Source organism: Fusarium coffeatum, assembly GCF_003316985.1.
Source record: "Fusarium coffeatum strain FIESC_28 chromosome Unknown BRIP53273_contig_222, whole genome shotgun sequence".
NCBI lineage: Eukaryota > Fungi > Ascomycota > Sordariomycetes > Hypocreales > Nectriaceae > Fusarium > Fusarium coffeatum.
Window position 1 is genome coordinate 85,630 of NW_022158015.1, and position 20,962 is coordinate 106,591.

The 20,962-nt window shown below is 48.5% G+C and overlaps 9 protein-coding genes across 9 annotated transcripts; 6 read left to right on the forward strand and 3 right to left on the reverse strand.

The window, feature by feature from the left end:
- Positions 1 to 1,081: 1,081 nt before the first annotated feature.
- Positions 1,082 to 1,763, forward strand: FIESC28_09115 (uncharacterized protein; the record flags this gene model as incomplete). The annotated part of the gene is made up of 2 exons (XM_031163252.1): positions 1,082 to 1,237; positions 1,287 to 1,763. 2 exons carry the CDS (start codon positions 1,082 to 1,084, stop codon positions 1,761 to 1,763), a joined length of 633 nt encoding a protein of 210 aa, XP_031012675.1.
- A 477-nt stretch (positions 1,764 to 2,240) lies between these two features.
- Positions 2,241 to 2,649, forward strand: FIESC28_09116 (uncharacterized protein; the record flags this gene model as incomplete). The annotated part of the gene is made up of 2 exons (XM_031163253.1): positions 2,241 to 2,365; positions 2,418 to 2,649. The coding sequence occupies 2 exons, from the start codon at positions 2,241 to 2,243 to the stop codon at positions 2,647 to 2,649; spliced, it is 357 nt and encodes a 118-aa protein (XP_031012676.1).
- Positions 2,650 to 3,263: 614 nt separating this feature from the next.
- On the reverse strand, positions 3,264 to 4,355 carry FIESC28_09117 (uncharacterized protein; the record flags this gene model as incomplete). Its single annotated transcript, XM_031163254.1, has 2 exons — positions 3,264 to 3,752; positions 3,813 to 4,355. The coding sequence occupies 2 exons, from the start codon at positions 4,353 to 4,355 to the stop codon at positions 3,264 to 3,266; spliced, it is 1,032 nt and encodes a 343-aa protein (XP_031012677.1).
- Positions 4,356 to 5,259: 904 nt separating this feature from the next.
- FIESC28_09118 (uncharacterized protein) lies at positions 5,260 to 9,275 on the forward strand (the record flags this gene model as incomplete). Its single annotated transcript, XM_031163255.1, has 2 exons — positions 5,260 to 8,138; positions 8,189 to 9,275. The coding sequence occupies 2 exons, from the start codon at positions 5,260 to 5,262 to the stop codon at positions 9,273 to 9,275; spliced, it is 3,966 nt and encodes a 1,321-aa protein (XP_031012678.1).
- Positions 9,276 to 9,312: 37 nt separating this feature from the next.
- FIESC28_09119 (uncharacterized protein) lies at positions 9,313 to 9,897 on the reverse strand (the record flags this gene model as incomplete). Its single annotated transcript, XM_031163256.1, has 1 exon — positions 9,313 to 9,897. The coding sequence occupies one exon, from the start codon at positions 9,895 to 9,897 to the stop codon at positions 9,313 to 9,315; it is 585 nt and encodes a 194-aa protein (XP_031012679.1).
- Positions 9,898 to 12,497: 2,600 nt separating this feature from the next.
- FIESC28_09120 (uncharacterized protein) lies at positions 12,498 to 14,031 on the reverse strand (the record flags this gene model as incomplete). The annotated part of the gene is made up of 3 exons (XM_031163257.1): positions 12,498 to 12,935; positions 13,023 to 13,217; positions 13,282 to 14,031. 3 exons carry the CDS (start codon positions 14,029 to 14,031, stop codon positions 12,498 to 12,500), a joined length of 1,383 nt encoding a protein of 460 aa, XP_031012680.1.
- Positions 14,032 to 14,622: 591 nt separating this feature from the next.
- On the forward strand, positions 14,623 to 16,278 carry FIESC28_09121 (uncharacterized protein; the record flags this gene model as incomplete). The annotated part of the gene is made up of 1 exon (XM_031163258.1): positions 14,623 to 16,278. The coding sequence occupies one exon, from the start codon at positions 14,623 to 14,625 to the stop codon at positions 16,276 to 16,278; it is 1,656 nt and encodes a 551-aa protein (XP_031012681.1).
- Positions 16,279 to 17,133: 855 nt separating this feature from the next.
- FIESC28_09122 (uncharacterized protein) lies at positions 17,134 to 18,187 on the forward strand (the record flags this gene model as incomplete). Its single annotated transcript, XM_031163259.1, has 5 exons — positions 17,134 to 17,293; positions 17,347 to 17,528; positions 17,589 to 17,665; positions 17,911 to 18,120; positions 18,172 to 18,187. The coding sequence occupies 5 exons, from the start codon at positions 17,134 to 17,136 to the stop codon at positions 18,185 to 18,187; spliced, it is 645 nt and encodes a 214-aa protein (XP_031012682.1).
- Positions 18,188 to 20,385: 2,198 nt separating this feature from the next.
- Positions 20,386 to 20,946, forward strand: FIESC28_09123 (uncharacterized protein; the record flags this gene model as incomplete). Its single annotated transcript, XM_031163260.1, has 1 exon — positions 20,386 to 20,946. One exon carries the CDS (start codon positions 20,386 to 20,388, stop codon positions 20,944 to 20,946), a length of 561 nt encoding a protein of 186 aa, XP_031012683.1.
- Between the last annotated feature and the right edge of the window lie 16 nt (positions 20,947 to 20,962).

Below are 20,962 nucleotides of genomic sequence, written 5' to 3' on the forward strand. Positions count from 1 at the left end.
CAGAACGAAAGTTGTATTACTGGCATACGCTGGGTTTTGTGTCCGTGGACCAGGTAGGGAGTAGGTGTCGAAGAACAATGAAGCAAGGCAACGTCTCAGCAGCCAATGGAAGCAATTTCGTCTATGATTACCAATGGACAGCAGATACTGCATACCTGAAAAAGGTATGGTGTGATCACACGGGTACATGGCCGTCCCGTTCCGTTAAAGAGCCGTAGGATCTGACTGCATTCATAGATCCACTCCGGCGGGAAGCACGGCATCCAGTCATCCCAGATGCCTAATCGGGCAATGCCGAAATACTACGTAGAGATCCTACGAAATCTAGGCCAATATCTATGCCTGTTTTGCAACGTGTCTCGAGTATCAGTGCGTACTGCGGCTTATAGAAAGGTTTGCGCGGCAAGACGGCCATAAGCAGCCGACACATGCAGGGCCTACGAATGTCCCGTAAGCTAGGCGGTCTAACTAACATTATATTGTCCGCGATGATCGCCATAATATTTCCACTTTGCCGATTGGCGAGGGTAAGCGCTACGCTAATTACTACAATTCCTGGCGTTGCAGTGACAATGCGGTACTGATCTGCTGTCGCTTTCATAGTGTCTCGCCTACTAAACGAGGCCGTTCATTGCATGTTCTACGGATCGTTCTATCATCCCCATTTTTTACGCCACATACGTGCGGTACTTTGGGATCTGAATGCTTGTCATAAGGAAGCGTCTCGACTGTATCAACAAAAAAACTCTACCTTGTCAGCTCCAACGTATCTGCCGAATCTCACGCTATGTACTTGCTTCATCTTATGTCAGTCTGCTCACTGAGCCTCGGTTGCCTTCGCAAAGTCCTATTTGTCGTCGCATCACATCACCAAATACGAATTCCTGGCAATTGAACCGACCCTCCCCTCATCTCAAAATTTTCACCCCTGGTAAGGTCACATAAAAGGCGGATCGACGCCACTGATCAACACGGAGTTTTCAAAGAGATGTTTCCAACAGAACTGTACTCATAAGGACTTGAAGGACTAAGACAACAAGAGCAAAGATCTGCACAAGAACTACATCAACGGCATGAAACAATGCGATCCGCTAACGACGCTGACTATAAACCAACGAAGTCTTGGCGCCAGTCAAGCCAACCTAATACTTCGGGAACATCACTGCATCACCAACAAGATATTCACGATATTATCTCAGACGACCTTAGCGCTGGGTTCCCAGATGGATTCTACATGGTGTGTTGATCTATAGATCTGGTAAAACAAATCTGACCAATGGTTTTAGGACTTCAATAATGGAGTTCCTCTCATGACAAGTCAAGAGGATCCTCTAGCCCTTGATTCAACGATGGATGGGTGGCAAGACTTTCTGACCTTTGACCCAACATTACCAGGCTGGGAAGATCCTATGGCCTATGATCCGACAATGGGTGGCTGGCAGGATCTCCCAGCTTTTGACCCAACAATGGGTGCATGGCAATATTCTTCCACAGAGTCTTCCAGAGCTTCATCAGTATCAGCCAACAGCCGCCCCTTTGCAAAAGATGATGTTACACAGGAATCATTCATTTGCAACGATGAATGCTGTCACGGAAGAGCATTCAGCAGTCGTGCCAACCTTCGACGTCATCAGAACGAAAGAAAGGGACTAAGAAGGGTTTACGCGTGTAGCTTCTGCCACCGCGTTTTCAGTCGTTCAACTGCTGTTCGGTTGCACCAGCAGAATGGCGTCTGCTTCAAGTCCAATGGCGCTACACAGTGACATCACACAAAACACACCAAACGAGAGTCCGGAGCAGTGGTGACTAATCGCAATTTCAGAATTAGATATGAATCCCTTTCCTTTAGCCTGAATTAGACACAGATAGATATATAGACATTTAGATTCATTTCACCATATATCATATATTGTCTCCGGTAAAGTCTTGACGCCTTGCTTGTATAGCTGTCTTGGAATGGATCAGATACACTTAACTTCCAAAGGCAGCCATAGGTAATGGATGCTATCTTGGTGTGACCGGGCCTTTTGCAGCTTCAAGGCACTTGATTAACTTTCCTCTCTTTCCCAGCGAGCCTGGATGAATCAAGGTTTTCCCTTCGCCAAGTCACCCAAACATACGTGAACATACGTGCGGGTATAAACTTTCCGCCGTCAATTCACACTTTAATCATCACGACTCCAATGACACCTCTTCTCTCTTTGCCCTACCCTAGCATAAGGTCCCGGCTGCTGCACAAGATGCCTTCCTTCCGGCTTTTTTCTCTTGCATCCACCAACGTCAGCAACACAGACATCATCAGCCTTTCTTCAACAACCAAGTCGGTAAGGAAGGGAAGAAGAGTTGAACGAACGCTTTTCCAAATGTGAGCACCTCCTGAAGGTCCCAAGTCACAGAAAACTAACTTCAACGAACAGAACATCCGAAGGAGAACTTCCACTTGCTTCCATCGATGGCGAGCTCTTCTTCACAACCGCCGCAGGGTGTGGCGTGTATGAGCCCTTCCGAGTTCCTCGACCAATCGGACGAATCCACTGTGCGTTGCAATACACCCAGTTCCAGTTCCAGTTCCGACTCCACGCCAATGAGACGAGTCAGATTCCGCTGCAAGAAGACTGGATTGGTACACTCAGCATCAGGAACGAGTGATACGGCTACTATCCACGATGAACGTCCCACTGCAAGAGACGAGGTTATCGCTGATCTCACAGCTCAGCTAGCTGCCCTATCACGAATTGTCAATGATCTGTCCCTGAAGCACACTGCATCACCAGTTGTGGTTGATAGTGGGACGCGGAGCACGCCTACGGTGCGATCATGGAATTACCCACGCCTCGAAACGGTAGGGCGTGTGAAATCTACAAACGGATTCCAGAAAGCCCAAGGTCGTGTGAAGTTCTCAAAGACGTTCAAGACAGTCCCAACTGTACAAGTCAGTATCTCAGCAGCGGACGTATCGAAAGATGCCGATTTCAGGGTCAAGGTGTACGCGACGGGGGTGGATACGGCAGGATTTGTTGCACATGTCGACACTTGGGGTGACAGTAAAGTGTACTCTTGTGAGGTTTCTTGGGTAGCTATTGGATCTTGAGAAGGCCATTAAACTCTCTACTTGGTCTCAATTAGTCGCGCAACAGACGCGTTGGCGGGGATGTCGAGGGACACGAGTCGCAAGAAATATTTGAACAGGATCAATATGGCAATAATCCCCGCAACGCTTTTCAGAACTTAATGTCTGTAATTTACATTGCTGATAGACCAATTTAATGCTGCACATCGTTTGGGTACATCTCCTCCAAAATCTGCCAGATTCGTCGGCGATTCGTGAATCCACCAGGGACACGTAGGCCCACCTTGTCGTGGCTCCAGCCAAGGTTGTTATCTTCCTCTGATTCGCGAGGTGATATCTGCGCTGGGCTCATCACCTGCCTGCTGATCTTTTCCCAGTTCCACGTTTCGATCTTAGTCATTTCCTTTCCAGTTGTATTATAGATCATTTGAGCATCGACATCCCAAAGAAAAGGAATCTGGAAAAATACCTGCTTCCACATTGACTGGGGCATCAGGTTGGTGCACTCAGTTGAAGTTTGGCCGTACTGAAAGAAGGAGCAGATGCGATCTTTGGCCGTCTGAGGCAACTTCTCAATCTGGTTCCTGAACTGCTCGGCATCTTTTGAGGGCTCCGGTGCGAGCTCAAGATTTGCAACTAAGGCAGTAGTCAAATCCGGGATGTTGATAGGGTCCTCGTCCCACTGTCAAATGATGTTAGTCAATAATGCCCGGGCTAGTCGTGGCATAACGTTTAAACTTACCCAGCCATCCCACTCGTTTCCGTATAGATAGAGACTGGGTAAAGGTACATAGTAACATTCCAGCCCGCAGGAGAAGGGTTGTCCAGGTTGAGAATTCGGTATGGAAGGAGTAAAATGCATCCCAATGTTGCCAGCATCCTCCATCTTGGATCTAGCACAGCGACGTTCTAACGTTAACCAAAAATCTCCGATTGAGCGGACTTTGGCGTTGGGCGACGCGCTCATGACGCGATTGAGGAGCTGTTCGCAAGATTTATGTATGCCAATATACATCTTGCCCACCCATTCCGAGGGATCCTCTGAGTCCTCATTGACGTCATAATCCCATTGAGGATGTATCTCTGTGCGATCGGGGGGGAATATGAGGTTACCGCGATGAGTATTGGCGAAGGCATCATAACGGGTGACTTGTTCATCTGCCACCTTCAAAGATGGGGGCGCATCACAGAGTTCCGGCCAGTGGGGGCCGGAAAATGCAACAACATCGCCTCGGAGCACCAAGCCACAAATAGTGCAATGGACAAAATCAGGGTTGAATGCCATCGCTTATTGTTCAGAAAGGGAGAGGTAAAACGAAGGGAAGATGGAGGTGATGAAAATTGATAAGGCTGAGGTTGTATGAGATGGGATAAGATGAGTTGGAGTCGGGTATCTCTCGATGGAACGTCAAAACGATTTGCAAGGGTAGAAAGCCCCTGACGGTGATCACCGCTCGTTGTGCCTGTTTTTAGGGCGGGCTGGAATATGGGTGCATTAAGCTAGCATCCATACCTAGACGAGCAAGACCAGTGACTCTACCAGTGGGGACAGCATTAATCTCTCTCCGCAGCAGAAGGACCCTTGGAAAATCTTTCTTAGCCTTCTTTTCAGCACGGCCACTACAGCGATCCGCGGTCTTGTTTCGAAACAAGGCAATGCGGGAGCCATCCAAAGGTTTATCAAGGGCCAACCATGTGCATCATTTCAGCTCTTCTCAATTATTGATGGTCCGCGATACATGTCAGCCTCCTCTCATTTCGCCCTTGACCGTAGTATATCTGTCCATGGACGCAGCGCTCATTATGTAACCACTGCACCATTTAGGGTCTTCTTAACTGCGAACTAATCGTCTTAAATAGAGATCAAGCATGGACCGGGAAAGCCGTAGTATGTCGCAACAAATCTGACAGTGGGGCAGCTGTTTGGAGTGCTTCTTACTTATTCTGGCTTGTGTAAGATGCTAGGAAATTCGTATCATGATATGTAGTTATATAGACAATGTGGCATCTTAGCATTTCTAACTATTGATACCTCATATCCGTCTCCTCGTGCTCTATTGATTGTCAACCCTTTCGACAAAGTCATTCTTTTATTATTTTATACTATGAAACGTTCTTTATTGCTGGCTCTTTGGAGCACGGGGGTTTTGGGTGGTCCATGTAAACCATCCAAGCCTTCAAAAACCTCAATGGCTGACAGCACGCCAACCGAAAGCAATCAAATCACTTTGGCGCTCTCATCCACATATCTAGATTCAACCAAAACAAGCCAAGATAGTGAACATGAGACCTCAACAGTGACTTCTCCCCATGAGAGCGGTCACATCTCAGTGTCCATTCCTTTCTCTGAGTCTGACATGAACTCTCACACGCAAGGCTCTGGCTCCCATACCGTGGGTCTACCAGGGGGTTCTGTCACTGGTACAGCATCTCTTCCGGGGCATACTTCGGAAAGTGACATTGTGCCAGGAACCAGCACCGATGTTGCAGACTCTGAAGAGACCGCTGGAGGTGCAGGTGAATCCGGATCTCCTTCATCCCCCCACAGTGAAGAGCCCTCGCCCATCGGTACTACTGGCTCACCAGTGGAGCAGTCTAGTACTGCTACAACCCTCGAGGACTCTGAACTCACTGGTACTGTTTCTGCTTTCCCTGAAGAATCTTCTGGTACTCTAGTCAATACCGAAGCCTCTGGTCAATCGACCGGGACTGTCGATGCACCAGGAGAGACAGATGCCAACACAGCAACAGACATTCTCGCTACTATTTCTGTTAGAATCTCCGGTGCTGCCTCTGCCACTGCTACCAACCCCGAGGCATCTGAACCACCTGGCTCTGGTACAGTTCCAGGAGAGTCTCAGGCTGCAGACAGTCCCACTGTCATCTCTGAAGGCATTTCTGAAGGCCCATCTGGAACTGTTACAGGAGAAGGGGAGGCTAGCATCACTACTCCTGGTGGAGGTCTTGGTGACGCTTCTTACAAATCTTCCTCTGTCGGCGATTCTGATCCAACTGGAGTTGTCACAGATGGAACTAGCAACGGAGGCCCAGCTCCTTCGCACGGCTCAGCCAATACATCCAGTTTACCAGACCAGACTATCTCTAGTCCTGGTACCGAGCAAGGTCAAGGCACTGCTACTCAGACCGACTCAGCTTCAGGTACGGATGAAGCACCAACTGGATCAGAAACATCAGTTTCTGGTCCTGACCAGCCCGCCAGCACTGCTCCCGCAAACACCATTCCGGATGACCAGAGCACGTTGACCCAGAGCAATGGCGACGAGTTCACATCTGCTGCCTCCGGAGATGTTACCGAAACTCATTCGGGGGCTATCACGACAGATGCAAACAATGCGCCCACCACTCTTCCTGAGAAACAAGATCAGACTACTGGGTCTCTAGGGGAGTCGACTGTTGTGCCTAGTGACCAGAACTCGAACGGTAATACCAATGAGACATCTTCAGGTCAAGAGGATTCCTCAGTCGCCAGCACCACTGATGCAAATGCTGCTCAGTCAACAACCGAAGGAGACGATATCACCACCAATCCTGTTCCTGATAACACTGATGCATCATCTACTGGATCTTCTGGAGCTGACAACGGTGCTACTACAACAGAGTCGGGACCTTTTGAGACAACGGACTCGAATGACGTCCGTTCGACAACAGTACCTGGTCCATCTGCCACTTCCAACTCAATCACCACCGCTGCCACAACTTCCACTGGTATGCCAGTCGTGACTGAAGCCCCTCCCGGTTTTAATCCCACCACAGTCAGCGACCACCCTGAATGGACTTCCAACACTTGGATCACCACTACTTCAGAGGGTTCGGACCCAACTGTTGTCCCAGTCCTCGTTGGCTGTAACGACTGTGGCGGAAGTGGCTCTGGGATCATTCTCTGGGGCTTTCCTCCTGTCCCCAATACTTGGTTCCAACTCCCTGGCCTGCCCAAGTTTTCCTTCCCGTGTATCCCTCCTGCTTCCGGCTGCACATCAACGCCTGTTACTGAAGAGATTGGAGAGGACGGTGATGAAAATGACGAACAATCTTCTAGAACTACCTGCACTGACAAAGTTACTGTTACGGATTGCTTTGTGGCCTGTACAACATATACTGGCCCAGCTGGAGAGACAGTTACACCGGAGTGTCAAACAACCTGTACTAGGACACAGACAGGATGTAGTGTCACTGGTACAACCACGACATCTTCTGCTGCAGCGTGCGGACCCTCTGGAGACAGTGAGTGCACGGCGTGTACCGTTGACCTTCTTGACGACGACGATTCCGCGTCATTGATGCGAAGGTCTCTGGAGACAAGAGGCGAAGTGGACATCAAGAATGACATTGCAGGCTGCGATTGGTCTGGAACTGCAGTTGGTGCGCCGAGGTTCCCAGCATATCCAGGTGGAAACCGCGTTTTGAACAACGAGGCACAGATTGTGAAGGATAAGTCTCCATTGAATGAGATCAAACGATGGTGGCGAATGACACGCGACAATACTTGCGTACCACACCTCAACGAGATTGATGAGACTCAGTTTCCCAAGAATCTGCCTTCAGATGTAGGTCCTTCCATTGATCATGTTTATGAGAAGAGCATGCTCTTGGACTTCTGGAGGTTCATCATTGATCCAGCTGCCCCTGCTGTCGTTGGAATGACAACCGGCACACCGAACAAGATCAACTGTAATGACATCAAGTCTTATGGTGGCATTAACTCGGGTACAAACCTGATTCAAAAGGTTTTTGACACTTATCCCGGTAGCCAAGATGTTCTCAACCCCAAGGATGTGCAGTTCATGGATGACTTTATTGGCATGGACCAGTGGACCAACGGCATTGCAAAGGCCCAGATCACGGATCCTCAGAGCATCAAGGACCAGGCAGACAAGAAGACCAGTAATGGTAAAGCGGTCAGCCCCAAAACACAGGTCAAGCTCGCTGGGAAGTGGATCAATGATAAGATGGTCTTCCTCGAGGCGTTGGCAATCGGTATCGAAATGTTCAATGTCCAAGAGGCCAAGGATGCTCTCATCAGACAGAACCTCCGCATTTACCAAGCTCTGTAAGAAACCCTCTATCGCATTCTATGATGACAACTAACACGGTTAATAGAGTTGATATGGATGAGAATGCAAAGAATTGTATGAATGACGACGCCGTTATCAATGGTGTTTGGTCATTTGCCGACAAGTACCAGGCCTTCATGACTGATAGATTCGCCGGCAACCAACCTCATTCCATGAACCAGGGTGTTATCTATTCCAAGAACAAGCTTCTCGCTGCATTGTCGACGGATATTGCGAACGCTGCCAAGATCAAGAATATTCCTGCGGGTGAACTCAACTCTTGGCAAAAGAGATTGGCCAACATGCAAGATGCAAATCGCGCTTGGGAAGTGTCAATCACTTTCGTTTGGGCTGGGCCAACAACGTCAAAGAGAGATACCGATGGTCTCTCTTGTGACCGACCCAACCCGTCTTTGACAACTGAGTCTATCACTGAGCCTACTACCGACTCTACTACATTTGCAACATCCGTAAGGCCATCATCTGACATGACAACGTCTGAGGAGGACGTAACTTCTACAACACAACAGGCCACTACCTCGAACAACCCACCACCGTTGACGGATTTCCCAACACTCACCCAGCAAGTGCCCGATGTCACCATTTCCACCCCCGATGGCAGCTCATGTGCTGAGACCGCCACTGTTACCAACTGCAACGTCGGTATTGGAGGAGGTCATGGTGGACTAGCCTGCATCGAGAGGGAGACCTGCAACTCATGGGTCAACACCAAGACCACAAGTACCACTCCCTCACCGACACCTACTCTCATCAAGCCCGATCCCGGTCAGAACGAGAAGCATTGCTACAATAGCGGCCAGAGATCTAACTACGAGGCAATCACCTTTGCTGCCGAGTCGTTCTGTCGCGATGTGGTGAATGATCAGGTCCAAGGTCCAGTCTGGTCGAACTATAAGCTTGAGGGGAAAAAGACACCATCAGGCGGCTATCATTTTAAGCTTGAGTTCCATGTGAAGGAAGGATGCATATGGAGGTCGAATTATGATGAGTGCATGCGTTATATGAAGGTTCCTATTGATAGTTGCAACTGCTCAGCTAAGGGTGATAAGCAGGGTGGTTGGGTTGAGAATAACTGCGTTATAGCTAGGGTTGATCCTAACAGTGGTCTGTAATTAGAAAAGCTTTAAGAAGTATATAATGATATCACATCTACCTCACAAACTGATCTGCGAAGCTAGCCCCAAGTCCCACAGCCTCATAGTGCTCCCGCGCCTTAGCCGACTTACTGAACACATCCTCGACGCCAACGGGGTTGCCATCAGGGTCAACGTAAATATACGCCCCCGTGACATGAAACAAAGTAACCATCTCTTTGACATCTTCAGGAACTTCCAGGGTATGAATGTCGCCAGGAGGCTCGTATGCATAACCACCCTCGGTGGCCCACCAAGGGTGCTCTAGGTAATGCCAACGGCCCTTTAGGACGGTTGCATGCACACAGCCAGCATGTCGGTGGCGAGATAGGATGCCAGATCGTCGCACGCGAAGAATGTTGACGAAATAGCCTCCGGATACGGAAAAGAGAAGAGGCCGGAACCAAACACCTGGAGCTTGGGGGACCCAGAGACGCTCGTCGCATTCAATTTCGAAAATGCCGGGGACGACAAGGTCATCGGGTACGGCAGGCAAGCGAGGGCCACGGTAGGGTACAGCGTCTTGGTCTAAGCGCACGGTGCCATCTTTAGGTTTTGGTGGGTTCGATGTTGTGGTAACGGTCTCGATTGCAGTAGACATGATGAAGATGAGTTGAGGTCTGATTGCGGTATGGAGGTAGAGAAATGGTGGTTTTTCTTGGTTGTGGTGTTTCATGTTCAGGATGTCCAGACCTCGGAGGACAATAATCTCTTTTTATGTGCAACTGTGAATCAAAGTATAGCAAGACACAGGTGGCGATCGCTGTGAAAAGGCTAATTCTCCCTGCCAGGCCTATATCAACTATGATGTGACATGGCGCCAACAGCGGCGGTTTATACTCATTTAGCGTGGTCAAGGTGTGTGAACCCACTTGTTCTCTTCTTATCTATCTAACCATTTTTGTCAGGTGCCTAAGATAAGGTAGTCTAGTCTGTGGACTGTGAGTGAGTCTTGTTGGCTATTTTTAACGTAGAACCCACTGATATTATTTACTAGGATGATGAGTTTCCGATGCCGCGCGATAGTTCACTGTTGATCAATTTTTGATCACTCAATGGAAATTATTCTGGTTTCTGACCCTGCTACGATATCGACAGCTTCCAGCCCCAGTGCTTTACCACATCCAACCAATCCACTCTATCATCATCAACCCTCCGCGATCCATCAGCTCTTCGCCTCCAGACCTCGTCCAGAACGTCAAGACAAGTCTCGACGTTACGAAACCTCCGCCACCTGATCATTTCCACCATTTTCTGTCGCACCGCCTTGATATGAGACGCCTCTTGAGCTTCCCCTCCAGCCATGAAGAGCGGAAAGAGCAATGTGCACTCAATAAGACACCCTTCAGATACTCGACTAACTATCCGGCAGATAGCTTCCACGCACTTGCTCAACTTGTCCCCTATAGCCTCCGAGTCACGACTGACATGCCGTCTCAACGTTCGGTAAAGATGGATCAGCGCTGCGTTGCGATATGCTTCTCCTAGTAAAGCTAACGGAGAATCCTCTCGATCCGAAGGATAAGTCCAGTCTTGTAGTTGGTCTTCGATCGAGCAGGCTTTGAGAAAGAGATCGCCGATGACTTTTGGAAGTCCACTCTCTGTTGCAACGTCCTGTCTCTCAGCAAAGTCTGCATTCAGAACGCTCGTCTCTGAAACATGAAACAATAAACGTGACCCAAAACCAAAGTAGGGATCCGCTAAAGAGTCGTCATCCGACGACCAGTAAAAGCCCTTCAGCAACGGACGACAGTCCACTGAGACACTCATCATAATATCGTGATAGGCGAAATTACGTAGAAGCCATCTACCCTCAAATGTCCCCAGAATTGTATGCTCCTTGTCAATAGTATTTTTGTTGGGTTCATTGGTCAATACTGCAGCTGCCCCAGTCAAGTGAGGATACCAGCTATTAGTTCCTTCGGATATGGATTCCAAAGAGCAGAGAACCATCATAATAGCAAGACTCATCTCTGTGGATAATTCGCTGTGTTTCATGGACTCATGGAGCTGGGCAAGCGCATGTCCGCGATGGGACAACGCCAATAGCTGAAAGCTATCATCACGCAATGCCAGATGGCACGATGCCCATGCTGATACAGCGTGCATAAGTGGGCGGCACTCAAATGCCAAGGGTAAGATGACTTGGCCGAGTTAGATTTCAGCTGACTATCTGCGTGGGTGGTGGTCTTACCGGACAAGAAGCAGTTATTTTCTAGATTTGTGGTCAGGAGGAATGCTAGGTTGGCCGTGTAATATCGTAGCATAGCTCGTCTGCTTGCAACGAGATCCATTGAATCCCCGGTTCCAAACTCAGAAGGCGAAAGGTCAAGCGGCTGGCAGAGTTGCATAACGCCGCCACCAATCTGCTCACTGCCATGGGTAAATTGAGGTTTGTCTGTGACAACGGGGGAAGGTGACCGTGGTCGGACAGTACGGGGCTCTTCGCGTTTGCAGGTCAGGTTCAGTCGTAAGCAATGGCTGCACACGGGGTAGATCTGATCACATTTCTTTTTCCTGCGGCGAAAACTGTCAGCCCAAGATACATGGTATGGGCGAGTTCTCCGATTACCTTGTTCGGCAAGTTAGACATCCACGTTTCTGTCTAGTATAGCCGGTCCTTCGGGTGACGCTAGTCATGTTCATGGTATCGATTGATTGCGTAATTGCTGTGGCATGTAAAATAGTGAAGATTCTTAACGGGCGGCCGGTGGCGGAAAGGGTGACAGAGTCCAAAAGACAAGGGATCAATGTGACATGGAAAATAATATATGCGACGGCGCTATGGACGGCGACCGGAGTCAGCTTATGTGGGTGCAACGCGGGGTATGTGGGATATCACTTAAACCTTGGTCTTGATTAGTGTCTTTTTGTTTAGGTCGTTGGACCGAGTCAACGCTACCAAGACTTTGGAACTGGGGAAGATCCACCAAGTGCATTTCGTTTGACAGCTGTTTAGAATTGACCATGTCTTATTCTAACTTTGTTCCTTGAGCTACAGCATTGCTCTTTCTGCGATCTGGCGAATAAATTATGCATCTATCTCATCTTCAAGGAGTCGCCTCATGGCTGAAGCGTCTTCCAAGTATGACTGGCACAAAGCCAACTGTGCAGAGTATATAGCAATCACATAAAACGGATGTCAGTTAAATGTTCAATATCTCAAATCAAAATATTCATTTTATCTATGATAACAACGGCTCACAGTCGAGCGTCTCTAGCATGACAGACACGCGAAGTGACCGTTCCAACAGCTTCCTCCAAGATACCCACCATCCGCTCCAATTCTGGCTCGGTGACCACATACGGTGGGGACATTATAACATGATCGACATGAACTTCCCCAGTTGCACCAAGGTTACCCAAAATGTTCAACCCAAGGTTAAGAGCTTCATCTACAACCTCGTGGCAAAAACGCAGGCCGGGGGGAAATGGTGTCTTGGAACCCTTGTCCTGAACAAACTCGACGGCCCAGAATAAACCACGTCCACGAATATCGCCGACAACGTCTAGCTGGCCAAGGCGCTGCTTTAACAGTCTTTCGAGTACCTGGCCCATTCGCGACACGTTACCTAGTAGGTCTTCGTCCCGGATGATACGCTGTACTTCCAATGCTGCGGCGCAAGCTACTGGGTGTGCCTGTTGATCATCGTGATTAGTCAGGTTTTTCTGAGGAGCGAGTCCTGCAAAGTAGACAGATCAAAGAACACAATTGGTTTAATGTACCTGGAATGTATGGCCATGCATCAGCCCGCCTGACCCGTTGGCCAAAGCTTCGAAAATCTTGTTGCGTAGAAGCACACCGGACAGTGGAATGAAGCCTCCACCTAAGGCTTTGCCGATGGTCTGGATGTCCGGGCCCGAGATATTCTCCTGTTCCCAGGCATGCATGGTGCCCGTCTTGCCCATTCCACACATGATCTTGATAGTAAACATGTTAGTCTGTTTTGGCATCACGACTCTCAGGAGTTGTGACATAACATACCTCATCTAGAATAAGCAGAATGTCGAACCTATCGCAAATCTCTCGCACCACTGTAAAGTAACCTGGTACGGCGGGGAGACATCCCAACGTGGTTCCACTGACAGTCTCGGCGATAAACGCCGACACGTTCTCGGGTCCTACTCGAAGGATTTCATCTTCAAGTTGATTGGCCAAGCGTGCAACGTATTCCTCGTCGGTTTCACCCTTACTCTTGAGCCGATAAGCAAAGCAAGGGTCGACAAAACTAACATTGTGCGATAGCCAGTTTTTGTACATGGCCCTTCGAGAGTCATGTCCTGAGACGCAGAGCGCACCAATCGTATTACCGTGGTAACTTTGTTTCCTTGAGATAACGTGTTGCTTCTGCGGCATGCCTCGTTCATGCCAATACTGTGTCGCCAGCTTGATAGCAGCATCAGTTGCCTCGCTTCCAGAGTTCACAAAGATAGCTTTCGAGAGACCCCCTGGTTCGCCCTCTAACAGGACAGAGGCAAGTCTTTCGGTGGCGTCGCAAGTAAAACTTGCACCGGAGTATAGGTAAGCAAGCTGTTCAACTTGGTTGGTGATGGCCTGGGTGACTTCAGGTCTTCCGTAGCCAAGGCACGAGACGGCTGGTCCAGCGGAAGCGTCCAGAACCTCTTTGCCAGATTCGAGGAAGAGGGAAACGCCACTAGCGGAGACGACCTTGTCAGGCTGTCTTGCCATAGTGCGATGGAGAATGTTGGAGTTGGCAACAAAAGGATGGGCCATGTTGGGTTGAGGTCTGTTCAGGAGAGCTGGGATGTGTGGAATACTGCAGATTGGAACGTACAGCAGGAGTGTCTAGACAGGAAGATATACCCGTGTATCTTGGCCAAAGTGTATCTCCTTCTACCTTGTCTCCCTGGTCCAACTTGTGATACTGGGATGGTAATACTACAATAGTCCCAAAATCGCCACCGCTTCCCAGAATCCCGCCGTTGGCGCCGCGGGGTATGGTGGCGTTCCTCAAATGCGTTTGATATGAGATAACAGCCCAAACCTTATCTCTGCAAGGATTTCCCCACACACACTCAGTCCCCGACTCAGCTCCGAGTCCCGTGGGGAAGCGCTGGCATTCACAATCATCTGGGCCTGGGGAATAGAAGATCGATTAGGATCGGTCGGACTTGGTACGAGCGCGGACCTAACTTCGAAGGCAAGGTATTTCTTGGAATACATCAAATATGGTAGATTCGGACAGTAGATTGTCTGTGCTGGCTTGAGATAAAATGACACCCTTTGCCAGTTCATTTCGGCTCATGCTTGCTCTCTATCACTCTCATCTCTCACATTCTGCACTCTGTATAGTTATCCATCATCATGCAAGAACACATCTTAAAACATCCTACCTCTCCACCTCCTCAAGCCCACGATGACAAACCTGAAAAGTCGGACACTCAACTTGCCGAGACTGAAACCATCCACAATGGCTGTTCAGCCCTCGAACGTAACGAAGAAACACACAGAGGCTTTAAACCTCGCCATGCACAAATGATAGCCCTCGGAGGCGCCATCGGAACATCACTTTTTCTCGGAACAGCACAAGTGCTTCGAGTAGGAGGACCACTATTCCTCTTGATTTCCTACGGTGTCCTTTCCGCTCTCGTCTACTGCATCGTGACTGGGATCGCCGAAGTGGCAACCTATCTACCTGTTCCAGGAGGAACCATGGCATATTACGGTCACAAGTATGTTTCTCGAAGTATGGGATTCGCCATGGGATACTTGTACTGGTATTCGCTCGGCATCTTGATTCCCTATGAATTTGTAGCTTCCACACTTCTCATTGACTACTGGGGACCTACCGTCAGCCCTGCCGTCTGGATCTCTATCATCTACATTGCTATCGCCTTCGTCAACTTGTTTCCAGTTCGAGTATTTGGCGAATGCGAGTTCTGGAGCGCAGGGATGAAGATCCTTTTGATCTTAGGCTTGATCTTCCTCTCGATCATTCTGTTCTTTGGAGGTGGGCCTGATAGGGACCCGCTCTACTTTCGATACTGGGGGAATCCTGGACCAGTCAACACGCACATCGCTAAAGGAGATGCTGGGCGCTTTGTCGCGCTTCTACAGTCCTTTGTTCTCGCATCATTTGCTTTCGTGCTTGCTCCAGAGCAGCTGATTGTAACAGCTGGTGAGATGCAATCCCCACGTTACAATCTTCCTCGAGCAGCCCGACGCTATATCTGGCGGCTCATCATTCTTTTCATGCCGTCTATTTGGGGCATTGGGGTTGTCTGCGCATCTGATGACCCTTCTCTCACGGCTTCCGGTACTGCAAGCTCGCCCTTCGTTATTGCTATTCGCAACGCAGGGATCCCTGTACTGGACAGTATCGTCAACGGAGCAATTCTATTATCGGCCATCACCGCAGGAAATGCCTTCTTGTATTCAGCATCTCGAAACCTTTACTCGCTAGCAAAGGCTGGTAATGCTCCTGCCATTTTCAAAAGGTGTAACCGCTACGGACTCCCGTACTATGCAGTAAGCGCCACGGCGTCGCTCGGTGGACTTGCATATCTCAGTCTGTCAAACACAAGTCTCACTGTCTTCAACTGGCTCATTAACATCACCAACACTTCTGGCTACATCAGCTGGATATGCTGCGGTATCATCTACTCAAGATATCGTAAAGCCATGACCCATCATAGCTTGGAATCCCCATACCGCTCTCGACTCCAGCCTTGGGGTATGTGGCTTGGTACTTGTGGTTCCGTCATTCTGCTTTTTATAAACGGGTTCACGGTCTTTTTCCCATCCCAGTGGTCTGTGGGGACATTCCTTACAGCGTATATTGGTATCCCGGCGTTTCTTGTTATTTTCTTCATCCATCGGTACCTCCACAAGGACGATGAATGGGTCAGAAGGCCTGAGGATGTTGATATGTATGAGGGTATGGATGAGGTACTTGCCGCAGAAAAGCCGCCTCCTGTGAGAGGTGCTGTATCAAGAAGACTTTGGGCATTGATAGAGTGATGCGGTTTCTCAATCAGCCAGCAGTCACTATCCATAACCTATTGTAATACTTAAATTAACTTATAAAGATAGTTGCGTTTAATTGTAAGAAGTATTTTTAACTATCTACTTACTACACCTCTAGACTGAGATATATCCCCACCGAAAATGCTCTTTCGTATGGATTCATGCCAAGGCCAACTGGTACCCAATCGATCAAGTAGATGATTGAACCGAAGCTATGCCAATTGCAGATTCGATGAGAATAAGAAAAAGGAAAGATTGAGGCCTTCGATCCATGATGAATGGTATGACCGGAGAGGAAGGCCGAGCGGATGGATATGACGGGAGTGCAGACACAATTTGGAAAGAAAGGACTTGGCATATGTCGGACTTGCGAAAGAAGAGAACTCGTGGTCCATACCGATCGTCATAGAATATATACCCCTGTTACCCCAGGCCGCTAAAAACGACCGCCGACTCGTTCGTAGGATTCGTAGGATCCTGTGGGATTCCGCCAAGCGTTCTGCTGACAAGAATTGAATCATGTACGAGAACAATGATACTTAATACATCCCGATATAGAGACTGAGGTCATGGTGATTTGTATCTTGCGAGGTGAAGCGGTTGAGAAGGAAGCACAAGATATAACGACAGTGGCAAATTTCTGGCTAATCCAAAAGTACCATTACATCAGAAGAGTAAACTCAATAGCAGTAAAACGGCGTTAATATGTGAAGAAGTGACCTATATAAACCACTGTCGCTTTCCCAGAATGTGTTTCCAAGTCAAGCACAGTTCTTACCTTCTCAGAGAACAATTCCCAGCCAAAGCTTATCACTTGAATCACTTTGATTACATTAGTCCTTTTCAAAAATGCGAGCCACCGTTGCCGTCTTGTCTGCTCTCAGCTGGGCAACATGTGCTGCAGCCCAAAAATGGTCTTTTAGCTGCGGCTGTGAGGACTTTAACGACGCCTCTGTAAGCGATTGCCAGGAGGCCATCAATTCGATTGATACCAGCGCCGAGAACTTGGGTACGTTTACCAGCTCGCCCTCATCAGCGGAAAACTAAACAAACTTGATACAGACCCCATGGTAGCCATCGATACCGAAAAGGTTGGGCTATGGACTAGCATCCATATTTTCCACAAAGTTGGCAACTGCAAGCTCGGTACAGCCAGCCAGACACAGCCTCCTGTTCCTGGTGGAGGTGGCGGTGCTATTGTTGGGACCATCGTAAGCGGCCAGGACTTTAAAGATCAGTTACAGGTAAGACATCTCCTATGGATTCCTCGTCAGCCTCACCAAACCTAATATGTGTTGTTTCAGGCTATGATTGACGAATGTTCCGCTCCTAATGGATATGTTAACTCGTGCTCCTCTGTCGGTGCTGGAAACATCGTTATGTATGGCGATTAAGACTTTCTCTTGGGTGTCTATTTTGGATCTTGATGTTCACCCAACGACCGAATTGATAGCCAGTTCTTAACTTGACTTAAATCTTGAAGAAACAACTAGTTGTATTGAATCTTTATTCTCGGAAGCTGTACTTGATGTGGGTCCGTCGCGTAAAATGATCTTCATGTCTGTCGCGCCTGGAGAACACCAGAAGGGGAGAATTGTCGTAGTAAAGAACAAATTGAACTTGCAGGGCTACAACTGCCCGAGAAGAATTTGTTGCGGCGATGCCAGCGACAAGGGTGTCTGCTGTTTTCTTGCTAGGCGGCAGGGATGGCAAAAAGACAAAAACATACAACAGCGGGGATTCGCTGGTCGTCACCGACCCAACTACTAATCCGCCGGTTAGTGGCTTGACTATGGGAGAGCGGACGGGATCCCGTATTTTCCACTACCTTTGGTCGTATGTGCTAAAGGGCAGTAAGAATTTAAGCTATAACCTCGAGTTTCACAGCGCCGGCAGCCACTAAACTTGAAGTTTCCAACGACAACATCCTCACCCTACACTCTTGGATGATGCGCAAATCAATTGCGACAAGCCGATACAAGCAAACAATATCCTGATATTTACTGAGTTGCAGATTTAAAAAGAATATTTTCCTTGCCAAATTCAATCGGCATAGATGGTTCATTGTTCCCACGAAATTGTTGTTGTTGTTTTGTTCGGACATTGATGTTGTGTTGATCAATTTGGTTCATCATCGTGGATTCCCGTTGCACGACCGCAAGCCTGACAATTGAAGAGCGAATGGTTGCCTTTGCACTCTACTTGCTAGTAATATGACGTACACTTGGAGATACATAGGGATTCATTTAATACAACTACTTATCCGGTCTGAATTTATCTCTTCTGTTCTCGCCCACCAGTAACTCTTTTCTTGACGATGTTCATCATCTGCTGTCTCATACCCTACAGACTTGGTGATGCTCATCCAGTCCAGCAAGAGGCCCCACTGTAAATCTTCACAGGACAAACAGAGACCGCGACAGCGACAGCAATTGCCAAGCGCAAAACAACATGCCGCTTGATGCGTGAAAACTCAGTTTGTTGTCGGACCTTTGCAGCATTTCCATAGCAATGGGCGTTTCTCTCAGTTACCAGCCTCACTTTGAAAGAAAACTCTTTTTGTCATGTCAAGTGAATTCGTTCAATTGGTCTGAGGTGTCTTCCAGCCTCGGCGCTATCCACAGTGATCCATCCCGAAATTACAGCGGACAAAAAAAAGTGGCTGGGCCAGAGATCAGAGTTTTCACAGCAGCCTCAGGCGTCCAGAACTGACTGTGCCAGACCCACATCTGCTCTCTATAAAAGTTCAGTTTCCCGCCGACCATTTGGACTTTTCTTCTTTTCTTCTTCATGTCGACAATACTTCAGAGAATCATTTCTATAGTATTCGACCTTCTCTTGGTTCTCCAAAAGAGCCACAGATCCCACCCTGGTTGATGAGTGTATATCCTCGACACCCTAGAGTGAATACCTTTTGGTCCTCTCGCCCTGTCCGCAAGGATGGCGGTTGCTGTTTACTCAGTAGCTGTATAGAGAGTTTGGTTACTCTTGATGATCTCGACCCCTGACGTGGTCTGCCTTCGGGCGCATGGCTGGGGTGGGTGTTGATGGACGTCTGACAGGCGTGTCTTCTTTTTCTCTTTTTCGTTGCTTGCTGGGGCTGGTCCTTGGGAGTGAGGAAGATGATAGAGATGCGATCATATATCGTCATCTTTTGATATCTAGTATTATGAACTGTGACTGTAAACAAACACCCTTGACTCACTCTGAGACCTGCCATTTTTACTCCGTGGCTTGTTTCTATTTTTGTTCAAGGAAGAGGAATGAAGCCCCTTACTCACCGCGATATGTTATTCTCTATTGCTATAGCGGTCCATCATCAATGGCTACATACTTGATCCTTAACTCCATCGTAGTAAAATGTGTTGGAATATTTATTCTGCACTCTAATGGATGCCTGACGCACGTCATTTTGGCGCTTAAGTGAATCTCGCGTCGCGACGCGCTTCGCAGACGCCTGAACCTACGCGCCCACCACTCGCATGTCGAGCACAAGTACCTTTACTGACTCTGACTGAGGCATGGAAAAATTTGTCTACGAACACTCGCTTTGACATGCGTGTTCAACTGACCTTTGTGTTGTGTTGGTGGAACAATCACTACCTGCCTGGCACCCTGCTCAGTCATGTCTTATGCCATGCTTCTGCGACACCAGGCCTTCATACTGCTTGTGGACACCTACACAATTCTACATCCAGCTCACTGTTCTTAAGACAATGGTCTTGAAATTGTTCTTTTCGTTGAAGGACAGGTAACTGCCACCCGGAACAATTTGATGCCCAGATGTTCAAGTAGACTGTTCTCTAGAGCATATTGGACCGTCCACACGTCGAATATATGCCAATGAGTGCTCAAGTCATCTGTTCGTCGCAGTTGAGCGTTGATTTTCTCTCAGTATGCTCGTTCTCGCAGCACAGCCTAGAACATCGCGACGAGACAAGTTGATACATGTAGGAGCGCTTGTGTTCAAATATCCCACCTTGTGTCGTCTTCAGTCTATTTCAACCTCTTCTCCCATCCACATGTTGACACACACCAGCTTCACAACTCATACTTCATCTAAGAAAACACCCACTCAAACAACACTGACAAACAGCAACCATGTGTAAGGTCACCCACTACGTGTGCGATTGTTGCGAGAAGCTCATTGATCGGCTATGGTCCCAATGTCACTATGCTCCCCGGGATATCTACGCGTGCATGAACCTCGATACAAGAGTCAGTAGAGCTATGTATTGCGAATCATGTGATGAAGCTTTGAGGTTTCCTGTCAAGAAGCCTAAGCCTAGATGGTACCAGTATCTATTGGACCCCCACCTTCTTATCACCAAATGGCGCGAATACAAAGCCCAACGAAAGGCCCGTAGAGAGGCGATCATCGAACAGCGCAAAGAGATAGCCCAAGAGCGCGAGTACATAGCCCACAGAAATGTCGCTGAAAAAGTCCACCCAAAGGTTTATGAAAGAGCCCGACGAAAGTCCATTGAAAAGAGGGACATCGCAGAGCGCGAACACGAAGCCTTTCTAGAGTCCCTTGACGAAGTCGAACGGGAGGCCTTCTTCAAAGCCCAACGAGAAGCTCAACGAGAGGCCTATGAAAAGTGGAAGATCGATCAACGCAAGTTTCAAGCCATGCTAGAGGAGTTTGAAAGAGGGTGGTAGGTTATGGCTACTAGCT